The 27,387-nt window shown below is 40.9% G+C and overlaps 1 protein-coding gene across 1 annotated transcript in view; it reads right to left on the bottom strand.

Annotated features, from left to right (window-relative positions):
- The window catches only part of LOC148538322 (dynein axonemal heavy chain 3-like), a 1,025,530-nt gene that overhangs the window by 209,246 nt on the left and 788,897 nt on the right, over positions 1-27,387 (bottom strand). The window contains exon 45 of the mRNA XM_088455384.1: positions 4,548-4,732. Coding sequence (XP_088311510.1) covers positions 4,548-4,732 — 185 coding nt within the window. The remainder of the gene's footprint in view (positions 1-4,547; positions 4,733-27,387) is intronic.

Raw genomic sequence — 27,387 nt, 5'->3', positions numbered from 1 at the left:
AATAAAGGGCCGGCTGGATTGACCGCTAAAGGGTGCTGTAGCCACCAAAGGGCACTCCAACAAAATACATTTTTTTTTTCTGTGTTTGTGAATTATGTGCACTGTGGCTGCACGTGCATCAACAAAGGAGCTGCGCCAAGTGTGCGCCTGTGTCCCATAAGTAAAGGGCCGGCTGGCTCATTTCTTAAAGGGTGGTGTAACCCACAAAGTGCATTACTCTCCAGCAAAAATAAAAAAATATTTTCTGCGTTTGTGTGCGCCTTAGCCGCACGTATATATCAATATAACATAAATGGAGGACCAAACTTTCTCCAATAAAAATAAAATAGGGAAAGATCAAGAACCACTTCCTCCTAGTGCTGTTGCTGCTGCTGGGAGTTGTTCATCATCCCAGAGAAGAAGTAGGAACACCACTACTTTTACTAAACAATTGACCCTCCAACAGTCCCTAGCGAGGAGGATAAAGTACGACAGCAGTCATCCTGAAGCAAAACGTATAACTGAGGCCTTGACTGCTATGTTGATGTTAGACGTGCGTCCGGTATCCGCCATTAGTGCAGTGGGATTTAGACAATTGATGGAGGTAGTGTGTCCTCGGTTCCAAATCCCGTCTAGATTCCACCTGCATCCTCAAAGCAGCAGCGACAAGCGTGCGTCTGTCTGTTAAAGGGTGGTGTAACCCTGAAAGTGCGCTCCACAAACAATAAAAAAATTCTTCTTTTTTTCTGTCTTTGTGAAATGTGTGGGCTGTAGCCACACCTGCATCCTTAAAGCAGCAGCGACAAGCGTGTGTCTGTCTGTTAAAGGGTGGTGTAACCCTCAAAGTGCGCTCCACAAACAATAAAAAAATTCTTCTTTTTTTTTCTGTCTTTGTGAAATGTGTGGGCTGTAGCCGCACCTGCATCCTTAAAGCAGCAGCAACAAGCGTCCGTCTGTCTGTTAAAGGGTGGTGTAACCCTCAAAGTGCGCTCCACAAACAATAAAAAAATTCTTCTTTTTTTTCTGTCTTTGTGAAATGTGTGGGCTGTAGCCGCACCTGCATCCTTTAAGCAGCAGCGACAAGCGTGCGTCTGTCTGTTAAAGGGTGGTGTAACCCTCAAAGTGTGCTTCACAAACAATAAAAAAATTCTTCTTTTTTTTTCTGTCTTTGTGAATTGTGTGGGCTGTAGCCGCACCTGCATCCTCAAAGCAGCAGCGACAAGCATGCGTCTGTCTGTTAAAGCGTGGTGTAACCCTCAAAGTGCGCTCCACAAACAATAAAAAATTCTTTTTTTCTGTCTTTGTGAATTGTGTGTACTGTAGCTGCACGTGCATCAACAAAGGAGCAGCGCCAAGCGTGCGCCTGTGTCCCATAAGTCTGTTAAAGGGTGGTGTAACCCCCAAAGTGCTCCAAAAAATAAAAAACATTTTTTTTCTGTGTTTGTGACTTGTGTGCGATGTAGCCGCACGTGCATAAACACAGTAGCAGCGCCAAGCGTGCGCCTGTGTCATAAGTCAAGGGCCGGTTTGGACATCTGGTCCGGACTGAAGGACGTGCCAACAATTTCTGACAAGTCTACTGTCACTGCATATGATACTGTCCACAAAGCTGCAGCGACAAATGTGCGTCTGTCTGTTAAAGGGTGGTGTTACTCCCAAAGTGCGCTCCAACAAAATAAAATAATCTTCTTATTTTCTGTGTTTGTGTGTGAAATGTATGCCCAGTAGCAGCACCTGCATCCTCAAAGCAGCTGCGACAAGCGTGCATCTGTCTGTTAAAGGGTGGTGTAACCCTCAAAGTGCGCTCCACAAACAATAAAAAAATTCTTCTTTTTTTTCTGTCTTTGTGAAATGTGTGGGCTGTAGCCGCACCTGCATCCTTAAAGCAGCAGCGACAAGCATGCGTCTGTCTGTTAAAGGGTGGTGTAACCCTCAAAGTGCGCTCCACAAACAATAAAAAAATTCTTCTTTTTTTTCTGTCTTTGTGAAATGTGTGGGCTGTAGCCGCACCTGCATCCTTAAAGCAGCAGCGACAAGCATGCGTCTGTCTGTTAAAGGGTGGTGTAACCCTCAAAGTGCGCACCACAAACAATAAAAAAATTATTTTTCTTTCTGTCTATGTGAATTGTGTGGGCTGTAGCCGCACCTGCATTCTCAAAGCAGCAGCGACAAGCGTGCGTCTGTCTGTTAAAGGGTGGTGTAACCCTCAAAGTGCGCTCCACAAACAATAAAAAAATTCTTCTTTTTTTTTCTGTCTTTGTGAATTGTGTGGGCTGTAGCCGCACCTGCATCCTCAAAGCAGCAGCGACAAGCGTGCATCTGTCTGTTAAAGGGTGGTGTAACCCTCAAAGTGCGCTCCACAAACAATAAAAAATTCTTTTTTTTCTGTCTTTGTAAATTGTATGCACTGTAGCTGCATGTGCATCAACAAAGGAGCAGCGCCAAGCGTGCGCCTGTGTCCCATAAGTCTGTTAAAGGGTGGTGTAACCCCCAAAGTGCTCCAAAAAATAAAAAACATTTTTTTTCTGTGTTTGTGACTTGTGTGCGATGTAGCCGCACGTGCATCAACACAGTAGCAGTGCCAAGCATGCGCCTGTGTCATAAGTCAAGGGCCGGTTTGGACATCTGGTCCGGACTGAAGGACGTGCCAACAATTTCTGACAAGTCTACTGTCACTGCATATGATACTGTCCTCAAAGCAGCAGCGACAAGCATGCATCTGTCTGTTAAAGGGTGGTGTTACCCCCAAAGTGCGCTCCAACAAAATAAAATTATTTTCTTTTTTTTCTGTGTTTGTGTGTGAAATGTATGCGCAGTAGCCGCACCTGCATCCTCAAAGCAGCAGTGACAAGCGTGCATCTGTCTGTTAAAGGGTGGTGTAACCCTCAAAGTGCGCTCCACAAAAAATAAAAAATTCTTTTTTTTCTGTCTTTGTTTGGGCTGTAGCCGCACCTGCATCCTCAAAGCAGCAGTGACAAGCATGCGTCTGTCTGTTAAAGGATTACATCGGTGACAGCATCCAAGTAGGCATGTCAGACAGTCCGTACCTGTACTGGCAGGAAAAAGAGGCAATTTGGAGGTCCCTGTACAAACTGGCTCTATTTTACCTGAGTTCCCCCCCTCCAGTGTGTACTCCGAAAGAGTGTTTAGTGCAGCCAGGAACCTTGTCAGCGAAAGGCGTAGGAGGTTGCTTCCACAAAATGTGGAGAAGATGATGTTCATAAAATGAATTATCAACTCTTCCAGGGAGACCAGCCTCCAGAACGTACAGAGGGACCTGTGGTTGTGGATTCCAGTGGTGAAGAATTAATACTCTGTGAGGATGAGGATGTACACAACACTGAAGAGGGTGAGAAATCGGTGGTTGAGGAGGATGAGGACGACATCTTGCCTCCGTAGAGCCAGTTTGTGCAGGGACAGATTAATTGCCAGCTTGTTTTGTGGGGGCCCAAACGAACCAATCATTTCAGCCACAGTCGTGTGGCAGACCCTGGCGCTGAAATGATTGCTTTGTTAAAGTGTGCATGTCCTGTTTATACAACATAAGGGTGGGTGGGAGGGCCCAAGGACAATTCCATCTTGCACCTCTTTTTTTTGTTTGAATTATGTACTGTTTGGGGCCTAGTTTTTCTAACTGCCATCCTGTCTGCCACTGCAGTGTCACTCCTAGATGGACCACGTGTTTGTGCCGCCCACTCGTATCTCTTAGCATAGTCATCCAGCTACCTCGGTGCAACCTTTTGGACATAAAAACACTATTGTGCGGTGTGAGGTGTTCAGAATAGACTGGAAATCAGTGGAAATTAAGGTTACTGAGGTTAATAATAGCATAGGAGCAGAAAAACACCCAAATTCTGTGATTTTAACTGTTTTTATGCTTTTTAAAAAAAAAATGCAGATCCAAAACACAAAACCCAGAACCCAAAACACGGAAGGGTGGTTTTGGCAAAACCAATCCAGATCCAAAACACAAAGAAAGATCCAGATCCAAAACCAAAACACGAAAAGTGGCCGGTGCACACCCCTAATATATATATATATATATATATATATATATATATATATATATTATTATTATTATTATTATTATCCTTTATTTATATGGTGCCACAAGGTTTCCGCAGCGCCTTTCATAGTACATAAATATAGTACATAAACAGTTGAGCAGGACAAGAAAACAGTGTCATACAGTTTAAGACAATGCAAGACAAGTACATGGTATATAAACATTGCTGCAACAGTAGCAGGATTGCAAAAGTCACAGGTTAGGTGCTTTTGAGTATAGAGCAGATAATATAAGTAAATATATATATAAAGCAAATATGTATACTTGGCACTAAAGAATACTGAATGTAACATCACTGGTGCCTTCCAATAGAAACAACTATATGCTTGGAGGTGGCGGCAATTGCACATTTGAAATGAACATTAGTTCTAAATCAGCAACACAAAATGCCAGTACCCCATTTTTTGCTAAAAGTTGTCTTGTGTATGTATACTCTATGTATTGTTTTGTGTTTCCAGCTTCTCTGACAAGATGAACAATTCAAATCTTTCAAATTACTTACTTAGTCAAATTAATATTTTCCTCCAGGATTCTCTTCTCTGATAGTTTTTGAGACAACTGGTCCTGAAGGACTTTCAATTTGGCAGTCACTTCCTTCAGCTCCTTTCTCTTAATTTTCAGTTTCTCCATGTGAATCTTCAAATCAGCCTCTGCTGCATCTAGTCGCTGACGCTTTGGGGCTACAATCTATAAAGAAAAATGGCATACAGTGGGCAGAACATATTATATTGTTATCATTATTTTGTTTTTGTTAATAATTTAAGAATAATTATAGTGATGATAAATACAATAACTTTAGACACTTATGTTGTTTCATTTATGTAAAATAAATTAAAATATTGTAAACAATCTTGTAATATAAAGTAGCTATTTGTGTCTTTACACCCATCCCTTGCTGTAGCTACAGCAGTATATTCTTCCACCTCACAAAAGGTGATAAGATAAGTTTTGCTTGGCAAACAATTCATTGTCTCACGTAAAATATTTACCACCTTGCTGCAAATAGAAGACCCTGTGCTTAGCCTCTAGGCATATTACATACATAAAACAAGAGCTGACCAGCATAGTACTCTCTTGATATGGTCAAGAGCCTAATAATTTGTGACAAGGTGATGAGAAAAATGCCCTATAACAGATTATGATTGAACGGTGCAAAGGTCCAATAGCTAAATATGATAAAATGAAATTTACACATTCCTAACAACAATGTATTTTCATGGCTTAGCACTCCACAAAACGTCACTTTAGAATACCTGGGTGCCCTCCTGGAGATATTCGGAATCCAAGCAAAAAAAGACAAACAATGGCAGCACTCCCCAGATTTTCAAAGAATAATCACAACCACAACTTTGTGAAAATCAACTTTTCAGATGTTATTGTACATCCTGACGAAAGATGTACATAACATCTGAAACGTTAATTTGCACAAAGTTGTGGTTGTGATTATTCTTTGAAAATCCGGGGAGTACCTCCATTGTTTGTTGTATATATGTATTAAAAACAAAGCAACAGGTAGCGCACCATCGTGAATCAAATAGATTATGTTTATTACAAGCATCAATGAGAAAACTAACAATGTATCCATATAACATAAGCATGAATGAGCTCCGCAGGTGGTTGCACAGCAAAGAGAGCAGGCTCCGTCTAAGCGGCACAGCTACTACGGGACCCGGCTTTTCACCTTGTGCTGGCTGGAAGCGTAGCTGTAATCACTCAATCCCAAACACGTTTCGTCACAGGGTCGGACTTCGTCAGTGGGTGTGTCCAGAAACAGATGTCCAGGAGATTTTATCACCGGCATCATCAATCAATTAATCATTTCCTTACATTCTCACATTTCACACAATTATCCACAGCGCAATGTCTACTTAGATCGTTATGCAGCAAAAGGATACTTATGTTTAAATAGAGCAACAAATTGCATACATTGTAGCCTTTTTAAAATCAATTTGGATACATATCATCCCACTTTCTACAAAGCTACACAAATATATATACAAGTTTAACATTACAATTAGGTCACTTCAAATATATACATCAACAACAGTATTACATAATCACATGATAAGAATCAGCATAAACATAAAAAAAAAATTAAAAACAAAACAAAAAAAAGAAAATGTTAAACCATAAGTCATGAAAATATTAAAAATATTAAAAAGCACCAGTACTAAAGAAGCTTATTAGAAATACAGTCATGGAAAATGTATACAATTCTTTCTCAATTAGAGAGAGAGGACAGAGAAGGAGGACACAGAAATCGATATATAGAGAAGGGACTAATATTAATAAACTAAAATTAGAACTATTACATAAGTATAAAAGACCAAATATTCTTAGATTTGCAGACAACTGGATCAAAAAGGATACAGCCGATTCAACAACAATTTAACCCAGTTAATCAGTGCTATTTTAACCAATGAGGAGATCAAAGACATGAATATATTACAGGTTATAATTCTTTCATTTAGTCTATCAAAAATGAGACTAGATCGTAACCTTCATTTAAACCAGAGGGGCTCATGGTGTTCAATTTGTGGATCCAGAACGTTTCCCATCTAGCTAATTTCTTAAGTATATCACCACCTCTCTCATCAGGGGTAATATGTTCAATGGTCTTATAAGATAGAGTTTTGACACTCTGCAAAGTGTCTCAGAACACTGTGATTCTTTAATTTGTTTAAAATATTTCTCATGTTCTAGCATACGTAGTTTTATTTGTCGCTTAGTTTTTCCCACATATTTTTTCTTACAACCATTACATTCAAGTAAATTGATAACATTAGGCTCTGAATACTAAAACTCTTATCATCAGAGTCACTAACAATCTTCTCTCCTTACTGCAGAATTGGCATACCTTACAATGATTACAAAGAAAAAACCCTTGAACATATTCCCTATTATCCTTACCGGATTTTTTAAGGAGAGCAATGGGAGCTAGAACATTTTTCAAAGATCTCGCTTTTTTAAACTCACTTGAGGATTGGTAGGCAGAACCTTTCCTCGAATTGGATCAAGGGCTAACATACTCCAATGTTTTTTTAAAATGTTTTTAATATTCTTTACTGTTAAAGGTGGTAACAAAAGGGGCAAAAAAATATTTTTTTCCAAAGGGGTCAATCTTAGTCTATATTCCAACAATTGTCATCTAGGGAGCAGCTTGGCTTTCTGAATGCTATCTGTAAGTAAATCAATGGGATACTTTTTTCTCTAAATCTTGTACCATACACTGCAGACTGTTCATCAAACATATCATCTTGCGGGCAATTCTGGCAAAGACATACAAGCTGAGAAAATGGTATGTTTGCTTTCCATTTTTGTAGATGACAGCTGTTAAAGTGAACATAACTGTTACTGTCTACAGTTTTCACGTGGGTGTAGGCATCTATATTTTCTCCCACTTTCCAAGTGGAAGTTTCTAGCACAAGATCCAAAAATTCTATCCTATCTTTTTGTATATTGGATGTGAACTGTAGATTCAAATAATTTAATTCCTGGAACATAGACACATCGCCCTCCCAGATAATCAAGATATCATTGATGTACAGTATCGTTTGATTAGTTTTATGTCATCAAAAAATGAGTTGGCAGATTTTCTAAGAATATATTCCTTTTCCCATAATCCCAAATATAGGTTAGCTAAACTGGGGGCACAAGGGGTCCCCATCGCAGTCCCACAGTGCTGCAGGAGGTAGCAATCCTGAAATTTAAACATGTTGTTTTTCAAAACCATATCTAAACATTACAAGATAAATTTCCTTTTTATTTCAGTGATCTCAGGATAATTTTTTTTAAATAAATCTACTGCAGCAATACCTTTATCGTGGGGAATGCTAGTGTATAGCGCCTCGATGTCAATGGTACACCACATAAATTTGTCAGACCACTCAAGTTCATTTAAAATCTTCAGTACTTGAGTGGAGTCTTTAATATAGGAATCCAATTTTATCACATACTTTTTTAAATACATTTCTACGAATTCAGATATACCTGCTGTAGCTGATTTTATCCCCAACACTATAGGGCGTCCAGGGGGGGTCAATGATGCATTTATTTATTTTCGGCAAGAAATAGAACATGGGCATCCTTGGAAACTTAACCATCAGACACCCGTGTCCTCTCTTTCTAATTGAGAAAGAATGGTACGAAATTTTCCATGACTGTATTTCTAATAAGCTTCTTTAGTACTGGTGCTTTTTAATATTTGTAATATTTTCATGACTTATGGTTTAACATTTTCATTTTTGTTTTTTGGGTTTTAATTTTTTTTTTATGTTTATGCCGATTCTTATCATGTGATTACGTAATACTGTTGTTGATGTGTATATTTGAAGTGACCTAATTGTAATGTTAAACTTGTATATATATTTGTGTAGCTTTGTAGAAAGTGGAATGATATGTATCCAATTTGATTTTAAAAAGGCTGCAATGTATGCAATTTGTTGCTCTATGTAAACATAAGTATCCTTTTGCTGCATAACGATCTAAATAGACATTGCGCTGTGGATAATTGTGTGAAATGTGAGAATGTAAGGAAATGATTAATTGATTGATGATGCTGGAGATATAATCTCCTGGACGTCCGTTTCGGACACACCCACTGACGAAGTCCGACCCTGTGATGAAACGTGTTTGGGATTGAGTGATTACAGCTACACTTCCAGCCAGCATGAGGTGAAAAGCCGGATCCCGTAGTAGCTGTGCCGCTTTGATGGAGCCTGCTCTCTTTGCTGTGCAACCACCTGCGGAGCTCATTCATGCTTATGTTATATGGATGCATTGTTAGTTTTCTCATTGATACTTGTAATAAACATAATCTATTTGGTTCATGATGGTGCACTCCCTGTTGCTTTGTTTTTAATAGATACTGCTCAGGAGGTGAGCTAAGGAGGTGAGTAGCACACATCGACTAAGAACCCTTTTAAAGGACTGGCTGGATAATAAGGCTATAATACAGAGGAGTTTTGCGCAACAGTTAACCATTTTTGTCTCTATATATATATATATATATATATATATATATATATATATATATATATATAGACAAAAATAACAGTTCAAATTATACTATACATGTTTTGATCCAGAGGAAGGTAAGAAATGAAAATCCTCACAAAAGCATTGGACAATTAAAACTTATATTTACATTACTGTGGACCAATCAACACAACTGCTTCATTTGTTGATTAGAACTATTGATGCCAAAAAATAATCCCTAAGCAGTGATTCAGCCAGTGCTACATCCCTCAGCAGTGAAATCATCCATTACTACCTCCTTCAGCAGTGATTCAGCCATTACTACTTCCATGAGCAGTGATTCAGCCATTAATATCCCCCTCTGCATTGATTTAGCCAGTGCTACCTCTCTCTGCAATTATTCAGCCATTACTACTTTTCTCAGTAGTGATTCCACCATTACTACCTCCTTTAGCAGTGATTCAGCCATTACTACCTTCTTCAGTAGTGAATTCAGTTTAATACTACCTTCCTCAGCAGTGGTTTATTTAGTGGTACATCCTTTGTAGTGATTCAGCCATTGCTACCACTGTCAGAAGTGAGTCAGTCATTTCTTCCTTCCTCAGCAGTGAATTCAGCCCTTGCTATCTCCTGCAGCAGTGATTCAACCATTGCTACCTCCCTCTGCAATGGTTTGGCAATGACTAGTGCCATAAGCAGTGATTTTTGTTTTGCTACCTCCCACAGCACTGAATTCAGCCCTTACTACCTCACACAGCAGTGATTCAACTGTTGCTATCTCCCCCTGCAGTTATTTAGCCATTACTACTGCCATCAGCAGTGATTCAATCATTGCTACGGTACCACCCTAAGCTGTGGGTTCAGCCATTACTACCTCCCTCAGCAGTGATTCAGCCATTGCTACCTCCTTTAGGAGTGAATTCAGCCATTGCTACCTCCCTCAGCAGTGAATTCAACCATTGCTGCCTCCCTTAGGAGTGAAGTCAACCATTACTACCTCCCTGAGCAGCAATTCAGCCATTGCTACCTCACTCAGCAGTGATTCAGCCATTACTACTTTTCTCAGTAGTGATTCAGCCATTGCTACCTCCTTCAGAAGTGATAGGCCATTGCCCCTTCCTCAGCAGTTAGTTTAGCCATTGCTACCTTTCACAGAAGTGAATTCATCCCTTACTAACTTACTCAGCAGTAATTCAGCCATTGCAACCTCCTTCTGCAGTAATTTGGCCATTACTACCACCAACAGTAGTGATTTCTCCATTGCTACCTCCCTCAGCAGTGAATTCAGCCAATACTATCTCGCTCAGCAGGTATTCAGCCATTGATACCCCCCTTTGGAGTGATTTAGCCATTACTACTGAAATCAGCAGTAATTCAGTAATTGATACCTTCCTCAGCTCTGAGTTCAGCCATTACTACCTACCTCAGCAGTGAATCGGCCATTACTACCTCCTTTAAGAGTGAATTCAGCCATTACTACCTCCCTCAGCAGTGAATCCAACCATCTAGCTGGGTATCCTCACCATAAAGTACCCTTTATCTGTTGGCAGGTAAAGTGCAGGTAGCACACTTATTACTTATAATTGAACCACATCTTTCATTTATCTGTGCAACTCATGATGTACAGTAATTGGTTTTATTGTTCAGCTATGTGTTATTTGCAAATATGGTGACCTTACTTTCTAAGCCTCCTATAAGAACAATAATGATAAAATAAAAAAGGGCAGTGTCCAATTCTGATCCCTGATCATCCCTACTGATAACTTTAGTTCTATATGAAAGTGTTCCAATTACAAAAAACCATATCTCTTAGCCAGTGATCTACCTATATGTATTTTAAATACTAATCTATTCTTTTGGAATTATGGCAATGTATTAGCAAAAAAACAAATACAGTTTCAACATTATTGTCCATATCCATTTTATAATTTACTACCTGATAGAAATGAATCAGTGTGCTATGGCCAGTTTTAAAAAAGAAAACGGATGTTGGGGCCACATCGGTATCCCACTGTTATGAGTTCTGAGCGGACTGAACAAAGAGTCTATGGATTTTGCAGAGGTTATGGTTGGGGTACCCCTTGAGGAAAGGTGCAGCCACTGGCCTGTGTAGCAGCCTTGAGGCCCAGTAGCAGATGCAGACTGGGGACAGTGTAGCAGCCTTGAGGGCTGGTAGAAGATGCAGCCACTGGGCTGTGTAGCAGCCTTGAGGACTGATAGAAGACACAGCCACTGGGCTGAGTAGCAGCCTTGAGGACTGGTAGCAGATGTGGACACTAGATAGTGTAGCAGCCTTGAGGGCTGGTAGAAGCCTTGAAGGTTGAAAGTGGTTTACAGTCTGGTATAGCAGGATTGAGGGCTGGTAGCAGATACAGCCTCTGGGCTGTGCAGAAATTGATGCTGTGGTGTGGCTAATGCCACCAAGATGACACAAGGGGCAGGATGCTGGAGTGTGGCTAATATCGCCGGGTTGACACTAGCAGTTGATGTCGCTGGAATACAACCTGTGCTGGCAAGACGAAACAAGTGGTAGGATGCAGGAAAACGGCTAATGTTGCTGCGTTGACACTAGCGGTAGATGTCGCTGGAGTGCGACCTGTGCCGCAGAGATGACACAAGTGGAAGGATGCTGGAGACAGACAAGCTAAGGTACAGGACACTCGAACAACACGATGCAGAATACCGGAACCAGAAACACATGAAACACTATCACCGGCACCTGGGCAATGCTCATAAAGGAAACACCAATCCCACTCCAGCAGGGAGGAAACATCAATCCCACTCCAGCAGGGATGATGCACCGCCTAAATGGGAGGATTTCATGAGTAATCAGCATGGCGTCTCTGTCTCCCAGCAGCCGGCCTGAGAGAACCATCATCTAACGGAACGCGGCTGCAGCTTGTGACACCCATTAGCCTTGAAACCATCATGTAGTAGACTATAAATGTAAGACTTAATCTAAGTATCTAAACTGAATATAGAAAGATCTGGGTGAGGTGTTACACCAAAAAGTTGCAAACACCTGGGTATTTGAGTGACACTAAACATTATAAGCAAGGCTTCAATCAAATCTCATTCCATGATCAGTACCACTCTTCACTGTTGGTCTAAGCTGAGAACCCTACCATCTCATCTTTATTATCACTTCTCACTCTGCTATTTCAAAATCTAGATTTCCACAGGACCTACAACCAGGTGCTCTGAGGGCATGTGTGAAAGAGGGGTGCTCTGGAGTTGTTAGCTTTCAAAGCATATAAGAGAGACTCGCTCTTCCTGCCTCTGAATGTTGTTCCTGCTTGCAAGGTAGCACTATATTCAAAAAATAAGTACTCTACTGGAAGTGGGTAGGAGACTGATCATATACAAGGACCTCTGTACTACACCAGCGATCCTAAGACATACTTTTTGCTCAAATTACAAATTGCTAATTGAGAAGCTCTACAACTCAAAGTATATTAATTTATGGAATCAGCAGAGTAGAACAGTAGCAGATCATCTCTAACTAAATATATTCAAATTCACCCTGGCCAGTTCCTCCACCCTCCATCAAGTAGAAAAGTTCTCCAGGTGGTACATGTGTCTTGATCATTAATGAAATATGGGCCCAAATATCTTGGGATATATTAAGCAGCTTCTTTACCTCATTACAGAACCCCTTTACAGGACTTTGTTGTGCCTCTTGTCCCGTACCACACATATTTATTATTAATATTATACAGCTTGTCTGTTACATTTTAGGTATAGCATTATGCTTATTTTTTTGCTATTATGGCATTTATGCTTCTTAACTGTATTTTGCCTTAGTTTCTATATTTCGTTTATAGCTCCTCAATGTTTTTGTACTATTACATTTCCCCACTGTACAAAGAATATTATGGCAGCATATAAATAAATGCTAACAATAATTACAATGATAATAAATAACTAGCAATGTGTTTTTTGGATCCCACGTGGAGCTGTTAGGGGACAAAATATAAAAATGCTATTTCCCACTGTTTATATAACAGCTGTCAGCAAGGAACCAAGGGCTCTGTCTAGCACAACTCTTTCTGTGCTGAGGGCTGGAGTAATGCATCTTCTAACTTAGGACCCAAAGGCTATTCCCAGCCCCCCTTGAGATTTTGTTTGATGAGGAATATCAAACCCCCAGTGTAAAATGAAGAGAATGAATTGTTGTATAGATGATTCTCCAACTACCTTAAAATGACAGATATTTTTAAATACAATTTTATTTTTAGAAAAGTTATTGCTTTTGGGGTTTTAAACTGATTTTTTTCACATGGGAGTAAAGTTAAAGACCAAAGTATCACAGTACAAAAAAAAATTGTGTAAATTACTTTTTTTGATTTTTCTTCATAAATGATCAGACTTAATGAATGTTTATGTGAATATATGGTAATCATGGAATTTAAATGGGAAATTATTACCTGTGCAGACTACAAATGGGTCATAGTAAGGAAATATCCCACGTATATATTATATGCAAATTGTGACCATGAGCACATATAATTTTACTTTTTAAAAGGAAGAGGAGGAGCCCAGACTAGGGGCAGAAGCAAAAACAATGATGTAGTGCCAGAACTTACACTCAAAAATCATTTTATCCAATAACTATTTCACAGCCAGCCAAACATACCAAGTACACAAAATACACACACATAAATGTAAAAAAGAAAATCACCTTTTATCCCAGCCACGTAAAAGGATCATTTGTTGAAACATTCCAAATAATGGTCATGGAAGACCTGGAAAAGCTACAAACAAAACAGTATAAAAAGAAAAATAACCTTATTTCCAAGGAAACAAAATCTCTTTAAATCCTAATGACCAACAATGGCCTAATTGAGAGACCATCAGACAAGGAAAGGGGTTTAGTTGTCCCTGGCAAGAAAGACAACCTGCCTATATGCTCTTCCAGCTTCATCTCCTGGTTCAGTTTTTCCTGCAAATGCTGCTGCCAGGAAAAAGCTGAACTTTTCCTAGAGACCCACTGGTTATGATGATGAGTCAACTCAGTGCACCAGAGTGAAACATTATGACTTCTGATCAGGCTAAAAAAAATTGCCCTCAAATATTGACATCTCTACTGTGAATTTGATGCAGTAAACATCAATAGAATGATGGAGGAATACTTTAATGATAATATTCAAAATAGCATCTGACACAGTCCCTTTGAATACTGGAAAAAACAAAATGGCAGTTTGGAGCCCATTGTACAGACTATCAATGGTGTACTTAAGCTGTCCAACCTCCAGTGTGTACTCAAAAAGAGTGTTAGCACAGCCTGCGTAGGAGGCTACTTTAAAAAATAATTGAAAACCTGATATTCTTCAAAATGAACTACAACAGACAGACTTCTGTGATGGTGGATTCCAGTGGGAATGAGCTAATATTGTGTGTTGAATATATTAACAACAATGATGAGGGTGATGATGAGAATGAGGACATCCAAAACTGTAACAATGATTAACAATACTGTTAGCCTTAAGCTCATTGGTAGTTTGGTTTAACCAAACCACCAAAATATTTTATTTTGTGGGGGCCCAAGCAAACCAATCACTTCAGCCACAAAAGTGGTAGTTTTTGTCGCTTAAGTGCTTGGTTTGTTAAACTGTGCTTGTCCTTCTTAGGGGCATATGTATCAAAGCTTGATGTGAGATAAAATTGTGAGATATATATCACCAACCAATCAGCTTCTAACTTACATTTTGCAGACTATGTTTAAGAAATGATAATTTGGAGCTGATTGGTTAGTGATAAATATTTCACAATTTTATCTCACATCAACCTTTGATACATCCACCCCATAATGTACAACATAAGCGAGTGTGGGAGGGCCCAAAGACAATTTCATTGGGCACCAATTTTCATTATGGGCTTTGCGTGTTTGACAGGCAACTTATATTACTGTACTTTGGGGGTTTTGGCCCTTAATCAAATTTATATCAATACTATGAAAACATTTGACAAAAAGGAGACAAGGTTAAAGTCTCCACATGATTATCATCACTATTCTCCCATACAATGAATGTTAATAGTGATGGTGACAGCATGAATATGTGTAAACTATTATGGAAAATAAGATGTCAGCAGATTATGTCAGTCAACCCGAATTTAAGGAAATACTAATAGGCACCCTCTGGTAAGGAGAGTCCCTTTATATTTCCCATTCACCTGTATTAGGCTGATGCTTGTGATTTACTGGTTGTAGACGTTTGTTATTAATTCATTAATTAACTTATTCATTTACTATCTTTACTACAGGGTTGTTACTCTGGCTAAAATCACAAAGTATTTTGCCTGAAGCCAGTGATTTGCTTTTTGGAGAAGTGTGTTGGTGATATATTCCAATTTCTACTAAGCTTTTATTTTTAGACTATTAGGGGTAAATTTACTAAGAATCATGTTGGCTTAACATTGCAATCATGAGGGTAAATTGTCATTTTTCCAAACACTGGACTTTACTATGAAAAAACAAGGGTATTTTCTGTATCATTACAGGTGATCACAGCTGATTCTGAAGTTAAAATGCACCCGAAATTACAACTAGAAATGAATATGCCATAATCTGAACACAGCAGTACTTTCCATAGACAGGAATAATACACGGGAATTTACCAAAAATCGTGATTAGAATCACGGGTGTAATAAAACCAAACATGGTGTAAAAATAGAACTTACAAATAGACTCAGCAGCGTGTCTAGTAGAAACATACACAGATCAGTGTGATCTGTGTATGTTTCTGCCGTTTGGGGTTCAATAAATGGTTAATTTGAAAAAAACTAATTACATCCCCCCATCCTCCTTTTGAAAAAACTTAACCATCCCAGGGTTCCTGAGCCTGTCCTGGTTCTAAAAATATGGGGAAAAAACTATAGGGTTCCCCTGTATTTTAGGAACCAGCACTGGGCTGCCAGAGCTGGTCGTGGTTTAAAAACAGGGGAAAAAAAAGTGGGTTTCCCTTTAAAACCAGCACCTGATTCAAATCTAGCCAGGGTGTAATGCCTCAGCCAAGGGACCCTTTCACCGGGTTTCCTCTGCCAAAGCATTAACACCACAATCTAACCAGCATAAGACAAGGATCTCAGGGGAGGTTGGGACCACCCAATAAAAGGGTTCCCCCTCTCCCAGGCACCCCAGGCTTACGCTGAAGCACAGGACTCTTCCCTGCACCCCTGGCCAGTGGGTGCAGGGGTAATAGTGGGAAAATTAGAATGATACTATGGTTTGTTTACAGTAGAACTACAGGTGCCAGCGTGGCTGCCCTTTGGCACTTGTGGAACTACAAGCAGGCGGCTGGCAGCCGTATCCCCACTGTCAAAAAAATAGCAAATAAAAAGACAGTACACACACCGTAGAATTTAAAAGTTTATTACATACTTAACACACTCACACATACTTACCTTCTACCAGATGTCCATATCCTCTTCTCCAATAGAATTCCCACGGGTTTACCTGTGAAAAAAAAATCCAATACTCTCCTACCTCCTGGCGTAGCTTTGGTCCCCTTCTCCTGTAGGCTCCATGGGTCTTGGCAAAATTAAAAAATGAGTACCCGATCCATACCAGACATGTAGAGATGTATGTGTTAACACATATATCTCTACAGCGCTGAATGACAGATACTGGCAGACTTTTGTCATTTTCCGGGGCTGTCAGCCAATAAGAGGCCGCTCTACTGTCAGCGGCTGTTGATTGGCTTTGACCCACATGGCTGACAGTCAATAAATGGTTTTATGTCATGTCTGTTCATGTTGTGATTTAGTTTATATATTTTTGTTCATCAAAACAAACAGCTTTATGCAAATGTTTTTGTATAATTGCCATTTATTACCACCACAAACACTGTGCAAATAAAAATACAGGTTGAGTCTCCCATATCCAAAATGCTTGGGACCAGGGTTATTTTGGATATCGGAATATTCCGTATTTTGGAATAATTGCATAAAATAATAAAATATCTTGGGAATGGGACCCCAATATACACACAGAATGCATTTATGTGTTATATACACCTTATACACACAGCCTGCAGGTAATTTTATACAATATTTTCAATCATTTTGTGGCTCAAGCAAAGTTTGTGTACATACATGAAATTCATTTATGTTTCATATACACCTTATACACAAAGCCTGAAGGTAATTTTATACAATATTTGTAATAATTTGTGACTTAGACAAAGTTTGTGTACATTGAACCATCAAAATCAAAGGTTTCATTATCTCAGTCATGCCAAAAATATTCCGTATTTCGGAATATTCCGTATTTCGGAATATTTGGATATGGGAGACTCAACCTGTACTGTATTATAAGAAAATGCTGCTTGGTTTATCCATGACAATCTTAATATCAGACATAAGCTATCCAAGCACCAGACCAACTTCACACCAACCATCCAACTGGCCACTGTCCAACTTATCTGTCCAAACTAAAATGCTGCTCAACACACCTAGGCCCTCATTCAGAGCCGCACGTTACCAACAGTACGCTCGTTGCGTTCCGATGTTGACTAACCGCGCATGCGTCGGTGTTACATTGCGCATGTGCGTACTGCAGATTGCGAGCTTTTTTCTCTCGTTCCTAAAATAGCGTACAGGAAGTGACATGTCAAATGTGATTGACAGAACAGGGCGTTTTTGGGTGTTGACGGGGGTGGAGATGGAAAAACGCAGGCGTGGTGAGGCGTTTTTGGGGCGTACATACATTAGCAGATGCGAACGTCAAATGTGTTCGGACCGTCTCATACGTCACTGGAACATCCTCTTTCCCTTCAAAATGCTCGCACAGTTTAGGGTCTGGATTACTCGACCACATTGGCGATGGCCTTCTCCTCCGTCCCGGGACTCCACGATGTTGCAGCGATTAATCGCGGGTGGTCACAAAAGCAATTAGTGTTGTATTGAAAACCGGCTTGGTATGTGTTTGGAAAGCAGTTTATTGGGATAGCACAAAACCGTACGCAGGTGGAAATCATACCTGCTAATGTCAGGATTACACAATCAATTGGCGTACATTTTTTGGGTTTTATTTTGGCCTCAATTTGTTGTTTATGGCCTATTGTGACAATAATGTCATCATGTTTTAATTAGCTCCCCTTTTTTTTTTTACTGTGGAATTTGCATCGTTATGTGATTTTTTAAACGTTCCGTCAAGAGGCCATTTTAAAAAAAAAATGAAATGGTTTTTTGTGTCAGTTTTTGCCTTTAGGGCCAGGATTAAATGTAACCCATTTGTACAATAATGTCACAATACAATGTCAGATTTTTATCATAAATTTATTGTTTAAACACAAACCAATTGGCATAATATTTTGTTTACTTTTTTTCTGGCAAAGATACTTTTTAACAAAAATAAATAATCAATAACTGCTAACATAAACGTACAAAAATAAATTAAAAACATTTCACAAGAAAGGAGAGGGAAGTTTTGACCAGAAAGGAATATGAGCCAAGCACAGAATGAGTGTGGGAAAAGTCGCCATTGCTGTCACCGTTTTTTCGCCCGTTTGGATGGGGGAGGGTGGGCGCCAGACCGGGTCCGGGATGCCATCGGGCTGGCCTGTCCAGAGGCAGATGTTGTGGCCTCTGGACTAGGCACAGGGCTAGGCACATTTGGAGGATTGGCTGATGTTGTGCCAGAGGTGGAGGATCCTGATGTTCCGTCAGGAAGGGAGGTCGGCTCCACCATGTGCTGGCGAACGAGCTGCTCCAGGGCATCGGCGATGCGGATGTTGGCCCTGGTATTTTCCGCCAGGGCCTGACCAATGGTCACGTTGGCCGCAGCATTTTGCTCCAGGGCCTCAGCCACCCGTATCAGACTGGCGTCCATCCTCTGCAGAATCTCCGTATGGAAATCCGATTTGAAATTGAGTTCTGTGAGGAGGCCCACTGCCTGCGAGGGGGCACGCCCTGGACTGGCTTCTGCAGGGTCCTCAGCCGGATGTACTGGTTCCTCCCCTGCAGAGCCAGCAGAAATTCTGCGGCCAAGGCTTCCCTCTGGAGCAGACTCATCCGCCTGTGTCTCTGTTGGAAAAATGAGAAAAGAGTCACATTAGAATCTACATATTGGCACAATAGCATTTCAGAGTTGGTGACATCACAATACTTACCTGGGCCAACATGAGGAGCCGCAAAGTCTGGCATGTCCGTATCCATGTTGGACACGCCAAACACCTCCACAGGCTGCACACACCCCTGTGCCAGCTCTTCTAAATCCGTCAACTCCAATGACACAGGGGTGGGACCCCCACCTGTCCCCCTTGCATGCCTAGCCCTGTCCGCGAGTTTTTGCTTTAGGCGATATTTGAAGCCGCCCCATCTGTGGGGAAAAATGGAAGCCATTATCCTTTGGTTTAAAATTTGGTTTGTTTTTGGGGGGGGCAAGGGTTTACTTACCGCCGTTTGACATCCCGGGCTAGATGGACATAATCACCCACCCTATTGACAGCAACGGCTACCTCTTCCCACATTCTCCACTTCTGGCTTAGACTCATATTCCTGTCTGCCTGTGGCAGGATGTCCACACACTTCTGTATCAAAACCTCCATCTCCTTTCTTGTGAAATGTGGCTGCCTTTTTTTTTTGCCCGCTTTGGCCGGAATACTGGGCCCAGCAGCCTCTTCCATGTCATCCTCCTCACCTATTTGTGTAAATTTACAGAATTCACAAAATCACAACTTGCCTAATCTTATGTTTCAAATTAATCATTGATACAAAATGCATGAAAGACTTACCGCCTGACTCTTGGGCATTTTTTCCATGGTCTGTCGCCATGTCTGAGGTCCAAACAAGAAATACACCAGAATTAGAATGTGTTTTCGTGACGTATTTATACATGCGTCCTTATTTTGCGGCGGCATCATTGATTGTGCGACCCTATGATCCCTCCTTAATTTGTGCGGGAAACGAAACACTATTTATGGCTTGGTGTGTATCAAGTCGAGGTGGCGTTTTTGGATTGTTGGAGGTTATCTTGGCTGGAGTTTATTGATTGCGTAGAAAGGAGTTGGCGGTTGGAGATTCGTTTGTTGGTTAGATTTGCGTTTTTTTTTTCCGTTATCTTTGTTGATTTATATTTTTGGGACCTCGTTTCTTGATTTGGTAAGTTTTGTGAAGTCTAACTTTTGTTCAATTGTTGTTTCATTGTGTTTCGTATATTTTGTAATTTTTGGATCCATAATTTCTTCTATTTTAGATTTTGTTTATTTTCGACCCCAAAGACCTTTTGATTTTGAATCTTGGATATTTGCTCTTGGTAAGTCCATTTTTTATCTTGTATTAGGGAACTAATTAGCGCATTTTTAGTAGTTACTCTTGTGACTTGTATTAGCGAACTAATTAGCGCATTTTTAGTAGTTACTCTTGTGACTTGTATTAGCGAACTAATTAGCGCATTTTTAGTAGTTACTCTTGTGACTTGTATTAGCGAACTAATTAGCGCATTTTTAGTAGTTACTCTTGTGACTTGTATTAGCGAACTAATTAGCGCATTTTTAGTAGTTACTCTTGTGACTTGTATTAGCGAACTAATTAGCGCATTTTTAGTAGTTTAATAATCATTCTAACTTTTTGGTGGTTTATCTTTCGCTTTTTGTGCCAACATTTCAACCCGTTTTGATGTACTGTGTTAAATGTCACTTTGCTGTTTTGCTAAATGGGTGTTTGGCATATTTTAACTTTGGTCTAGCACAAAATTTATAACCAAAAATGCACAGAGTGAAATGTGTCAAGTAATTTTGGTGTTTATTTTCAGTTTGGACGTATCATGACAATACCCCGGCATGTAAGCAGCAATGGATGGTATCATCAAGCTAAGTTGTTTTAATATAGTTTTGGGGTGGGTCAAAAGCCTTACTTTGAAATCTTTGAATTTCAGGTTGATCTGGGGCGGATTGTTCTGGCCATGCTCCCGGAAGCCGACCAACCTCAATCTCATCCCAGGCGTAGGCATCGTAGGCATGCAAGGCCCCAGATATTTCGAACACGTGTCACCGTTTTTGGAATGCCCGATGATGAGGTTTTAAGACGCTACCGTCTACCTCCCAAAATCATCATAGACACTCTCTCATTAATAGAAAGTGATCTTGAGCGGCAAATTGACAGTCCAACAGCAATACCACCACTGACGCAATTTATGGCGATGTTACATTTCTGTGCCTCAGGATCGTTTCAAACAACGGTGGGAATAGTGGCGGGCATCTCCCAATCCTCCTTTTCCCGGATCCTGAGGGCAGTGATGGAGGCACTTTTCAAGCACCTCCTTCATTTTATTCAAATGCCTTTGGATATGGGTGCCCTTAGTGTGGCCAAGGCCAATTTTTACCAAATAGCTGGCTTCCCACACATCATAGGGGTTGTGGATGGCACTCACATACCACTTCAGCCTCCAGCATGGCTGGAGGCAATATTTAGAAACAGGAAACACTATCACTCCCTGAATGTAATGGTGGTATGTGATGCCTCCCTCCAGATCCTGTCCCTGAATGCTAAATTACCAGGAAGTGCACATGACTCCTTCGTCATCCGGCAATCAGGGATATGGCAGAAATTAACCAACCTACAAGCTGGTGATGCGTGGCTTCTGGGTAAGTGGAGACCTTTAGTACATAACAATGTTAAGCTTGATACACAGTGTTCCTGATGTTGTCTCTTATTTTTCACAGGAGACAGTGGATACCCTTGCATGTCCTGGCTGCTCACTCCTTATTTGGCTCCCACACCAGGCCCACAAAGTGAGTATAATTCTGCACTTACAGCCACCAGGCAAGTGGTGGAGCGCTGTATCGGCCTTTTAAAAGGCCGATTCAGATGCCTCCACCGCTCTGGTGGCGAGCTCATGTATTTGCCGGATATGGTGTCGAAAATTGTGGTCCTGTGTGGGATATTTCACAACATCGCCATAAGGAGTGGTGTCCCAATGCAGCCAGAGGATGCCTTACCTGAGGATGGCCCCCCCGAGGTTGGTCGGAGGTCAGTATGTGGGGGGGCCATACGCGATGATGTGGTGGCCAGATTTTTTAGGTAAGTTTGACCAAAACTACAGTGTTTATACCTAATGTGTTTGTGTTTGTTTGCGAACATCTAATTTATTTGTATTTTTTTCACCATCTTCTGTTTGTTCACATAATCTTTGGCACTCCAACGATCACTACTTCATGCTACCCTTACCAAACCTGGATCTGGTGATTTGGGGCATATATTCTGGAACCCATATCACAACGCCATGTTTGTGGAATCATGTTGGCATGGTCCTTCATCAACCAGTTCTTGATTGTTTTTTTAATTTAAATATTTTATTTGTATGTGTTGTATTTGAGTTTATCACTGTGTTTTTTTTTGAGAGAGTGACCACTTTGATTTCTCATTTATGTTGTGAATAAATGTTTGGAGAGTGAAATGGTCTTCCTTTTTTTGGACGTTAATAGCAAGTGTAACCAGGTTAACACACCTTACATTTGACTAAGGGGTAATCCAGTACTGACACCAGTTGATGTAAACTGAAATATGTTTTCAGGTTCCCAACCCACACCAAAAGGAAGCCTGTCCAAACCTTTGGATTTGGAAGATTGGCCTAAGCAGATTGCACACCAACTAGGAACCTGTAAAATGTAGAAATATCTAATTGACACTACACCCAAAAAGGGAAATGACATTGTTACTGTTCTGTGTTTCTTGTGGCTGTTTTACATACAAATACAAAACACAATCTAACTTTTAAAAAAGGGAAATCCTTGCAGGAACAGTCAACTTATGTCAGGGAAAACTTTTTTTGTTTTGGAAAAAAAGAATGAGCCAGAACGTATATTCGAAATTAAAAATTTATTTAGAAAACGAAAAAAAACAAAAAAAACTACTGGCGAAGGATGCCAGACAGCCGGTCAAGGCCCACAAGAACGCCAATGACATGTTGGCGCATCTGGCCAACACATTCGTCCACCTCTTGCCGACGCCTCTGTTCCTCTGTGGGTGAGAAAAGTGTGTGGATTAATAAAACAATAGGGAATCCACATTAAAAAAAAAAAAACACAGCGAAATCACTCCTAAACCTAAAAAAAAGAAACCAAAACAAAAAGGGGGTGCTGCCAAAAATACAAGGCCTATGTACAAATTCCCACAGGTGTGATATGTGTATGTTGAAACCAGCAGGAAGAGGTAAAGGCAAACTGCTAAATCACCAAAAGTAAACCCAAAAATCACGAATAAAGGCACGACACATGATTACATACAAACAGTTTGTGCTTAAAAAAAAGCGAAAGAAAAACATACCGGGAGCCAAAACGGGAGCTCCGGAAGTCCCTCCATGTTCTTCCTCGAAGGAGCCTTCATTCCCCAAAGAACGGGGAGGGGTAATGACGGACTCCGGGGAGGGGGTAATTGGAAGAGGGGTGGGTGGAGGAGAGGGGGAAGTGGGACGGAGGGGAAGGAGGCCCGACAGTTCCGGGAGAGGGTCTTGGAAGGCTGGGGAGGAGTGGGGTATAGGGGAAATATTTGGGGTGGAGTGTTGGCTGGGGGTTGGGGATAGTGGCCGGGAACGCCGTCTGGCCGGACGGTGACGGCGTAGTCTTGGCTGTCCACCTAAAATATGTCAAACAAATTGAGGTTAGTTTCTGGCCAAATCCGGGGCCCAAATAAAAAACAAAAAACCACCAACAAAAAACATGCAAATAGGAGTAGAATGAAAAAAACAGAAATAGAGGGAAAACATGCACACGCAGATATGAGGATAAATAATAAATAGGACAGACAGGAAAACATGCACACGCAGATATGAGGACAAATAATAAATAGGACAGACAGGAAAACATGCACACGCAGATATGAGGACAAATAATAAATAGGACAGACAGGAAAACATGCACATGCAGATATGAGGACAAATAATAAATAGGACAGACAGGAAAACATGCACACGCAGATATGAGGACAAATAATAAATAGGACAGACAGGAAAACATGCACACGCAGTTTGCCCCACAAACACAAACATGAAAACCACAATACATAACACTTACTTTCCAGGATCTGCATGCGAAAGCATGCCAGCAAGCGGGGCGTTCGCCGTTGCAGGTCTGACCACCTGCGCTCCAGCTGCCCGATGTTGCGGCGTGAACCGAAGGACCGCAGGCGGGACCGTGCCTCCGCATACGCGGAGCGCTTCTGCCGGTTGGTGATGGGTGGAGGCTGGCTGGTGATACGGCGATCCATCACCTCCGTAAGCACCAGCAGCTCGCGCCTGGTGAATGCGGAGGCTCTCATGATGGCAATGGTGTTTTTCATACAAAACATTTTTGATAAAGTGTGCAAAAAATTTCTGATTGGCTAATGTATTTTGGAAATTAACAGGAGCAATTTTATTGGTTAGTGTATGAGTCATGTGTTCAACAGGGCCAGAAATCTCTGGAGAGTTATGATAGGCTTGATGCAGTGACATGCGTTTGCAAATTTAAATAAAGAAATGAACCCCGGGAAATATGCGGGGATCCACAGCAATAGAACAATTGTTTAATTGTGGTTCACATGTTTTTTGAACAATAAAAGCGAATGTTCCACCCGTACGTATTCTGCGGGTAAACACAAACACGGACAAGAGTAAAGTTTCTTGCATTGTGTTGAAAGAAAAAAAAAAATTAAGCTAATTGATACATTGATTGGCATGATACGATTGATGGAGGTAGGCAGAATAAAGGAGCAGGTAATCGAGATCTGACAAGGCCACTTCCGGTTTTACTTGTGCGTGCATTCCCTTCAAGCCATTTCGGGGATGTACGCTCGCTATTTCGCACGCTCGTTAGATAGAGGAGGGGTCGCCTGAGTTTAGGGAGGAATTTTAGATGCGAACGAAAATACGAGCGAGCCATTGAATTTAAATAATTTTGTACGTACGCCTAACGTACGTGCGCCCGCTTGCGAGTGGGTCTGAATGAGGGCCCTAATCAACTTTTTCAGTCAACAGCTAACTTCTCTCCAACTTAGGATGTCACAGAAGTAGATGGATAGTCCCTGCCTAGTTCTGCATATTTTAAATAAATAGGTAAATATTTGTTAAAAAAAAACACATATGTTTGTATGTGTAGTTATTTATTCATTTTAAACTGAAGGGGCTATTAAAAACCTAAATAAATAAATAATAACAAAAGGTGTGTTATTTGCTCCCTCTATCAGCCATTGGCATATCTATAATGGGTGTAGGGTGTTCAGTGCACATGGACCTCTGGGTCCAGGGGGCCTATACCGCACACACTGCACCCATATAATTATACACACCTCTCCGGGGTCCCCTGTTGGTACTGCAGCAGCAGAAGAAATCACCAGAAAAAATGGTGCAGCACCAATTTTCCTGGAGATTGTGCATGAGTAGTAGAGAGGCATCAATACTGAGTGGATGGAACCCTGAGACTCTCCTGCAGTCACAAACTGTATCAGCATTCTAGACTGCTGCAAGTACACTATACTACCATTGCATGCATTGGGGCATTAACGCTACCACACTCTGGCGTCCATTACACCTAGACAACCAGTGCACTACAACTCAAAGCAATATCCCAAAGGGCTCCAGGCTGATTCCATCCTATTGCAACTGTACCTGCTATATCCCTGTGTTATTTGCTAGCTGCTGTTTTTGCCATGTTCAATAAACCTGAGAACTGGTTAAGTTTTATAACATGTAGACTAACTGCCACTCGCACCAAACAACACATACCATTTCAAACAACACACTCTGCTATGCATTACATCGCGATGCTACTCTGCTAATAGGCTATGGGTCAAGTGCCCAGACCCCATTATCATTTTAATTCTATACTCTGGTAACAACTGACACATTATTATGCTACATCAAACAGTGCACAGAATTTAAAGTAAAAGCATTAACTACGATAACAAGGAGAACTATAATTGTCAGTACTGGGTCTCAACGCTATGCATATTCATAATAAGTGACAATTCTGTGTATTATTGTAGTGCAGGAGAGGGTCTGATTTTTGATGACTGTAAATAATCTCACTGATTCTTGGACTGCAAAGGTTTTCATAAATGCTCCCCTGCATGTGATGTGGATGTGCTTTGCAGTTTAGTTAATACCCCTTTCACACCACCATTTTGACCCGGGTTATTTCCAGGTTGACCCAGGTTTGGGTGTGAAAGGGTCCTGGAAAAATAACCCTAGTAGAGTGCCCTGGCATTTCAACCAGGGTATCAAGTAGGGTCACACATCAGCGACCCGGGTTACCTGGCAGTGTGAACGGGTGACTTGGGTCATCCGACCGAGGACCCATTACAAGCCGGATTACTGACGCTTGGAGATGATGCTGGCAGAACAGAAAACATTGCACCCGTGTGCAGTGTAAACGGGGCCGACCCGGGAATAACCCGGGTCACCAGGGCAGTGTGAATGGGTTCTGATGTGGGTCTCATCCGGGACTGACCCATGTTCAAAATCCCAGGTCGGACCCGGCATTTTGGTCTGAAAGGGTGGGTAGTTTTGCCCAGTGATGTGAAAGTGAAGACTCCAAAATGGTTCCCACATATGGAGAGATTGCAAATGTCACTCTATGGAAATAAGATAAGAAATTATGAAACTACATTTTTAGCACTAAAATACATTTACACTGCATAGGTTGTCTGGAATTACAAAGAAAATAAACACATATCTCGGAAATGGTCACCACCTGGAAGAATCCAGACTCTTTCTGGGCCTGATGCAATATAAAGTACATCTTGATTTGACATCACCTATTTCCCCTAGATCATAGGTTCTCAAACTCGGTCCTCAGGACCCCAAACAGTGCATGTTTTTCATGTCTCCACACTGAAATCATATGAAACAATTAGCTCCACCTGTGGACCTTTTTTAAAATGTGTCATTGAGTAATGATTACACCTGTGCACCTGCTGGGTGACCTGCAAAACGTGAACTGTGTGGGGTCCTGAGGACCAAGTTTGAGAACCACTGCCCTAGATATATCAAACTGATTAGAACAAGTGAGCAATTTTACCTGTCTACAAAACCTCATCCCAGTCAAACACTTGCGCCTGCTATACACATCAGATAAGTTACCCACGTTGCAAAATGGAGATGCCCTTCATGCCTGCAAAGCTCCCCATAGGAAACACATTTTCTTGACAAGACATCTGTATATTTATGTACAAACCTGGTCCATGCTTAACTGTGATTGAAGTGAAAAAGCAGTACATAGTTACCTTGCGATTGGTTTATATTGGTTTATATGTAGTATTCATGTATCAATGGTGTATTGATGTTTTAGACTATAATTATCATTGCCATGTAATTTTGAAGTTCAGATTCGGGAATGGACTTATCATGATATTGAGGCAAGTAAAGTGTATTGCAATGAATGAAAATA

Source organism: Taudactylus pleione, unplaced genomic scaffold, assembly GCF_031769625.1.
Source record: "Taudactylus pleione unplaced genomic scaffold, aTauple2 ptg000040l, whole genome shotgun sequence".
Lineage (NCBI taxonomy): Eukaryota > Metazoa > Chordata > Amphibia > Anura > Myobatrachidae > Taudactylus > Taudactylus pleione.
This window is presented reverse-complemented; position numbering and strand designations above follow the sequence as displayed.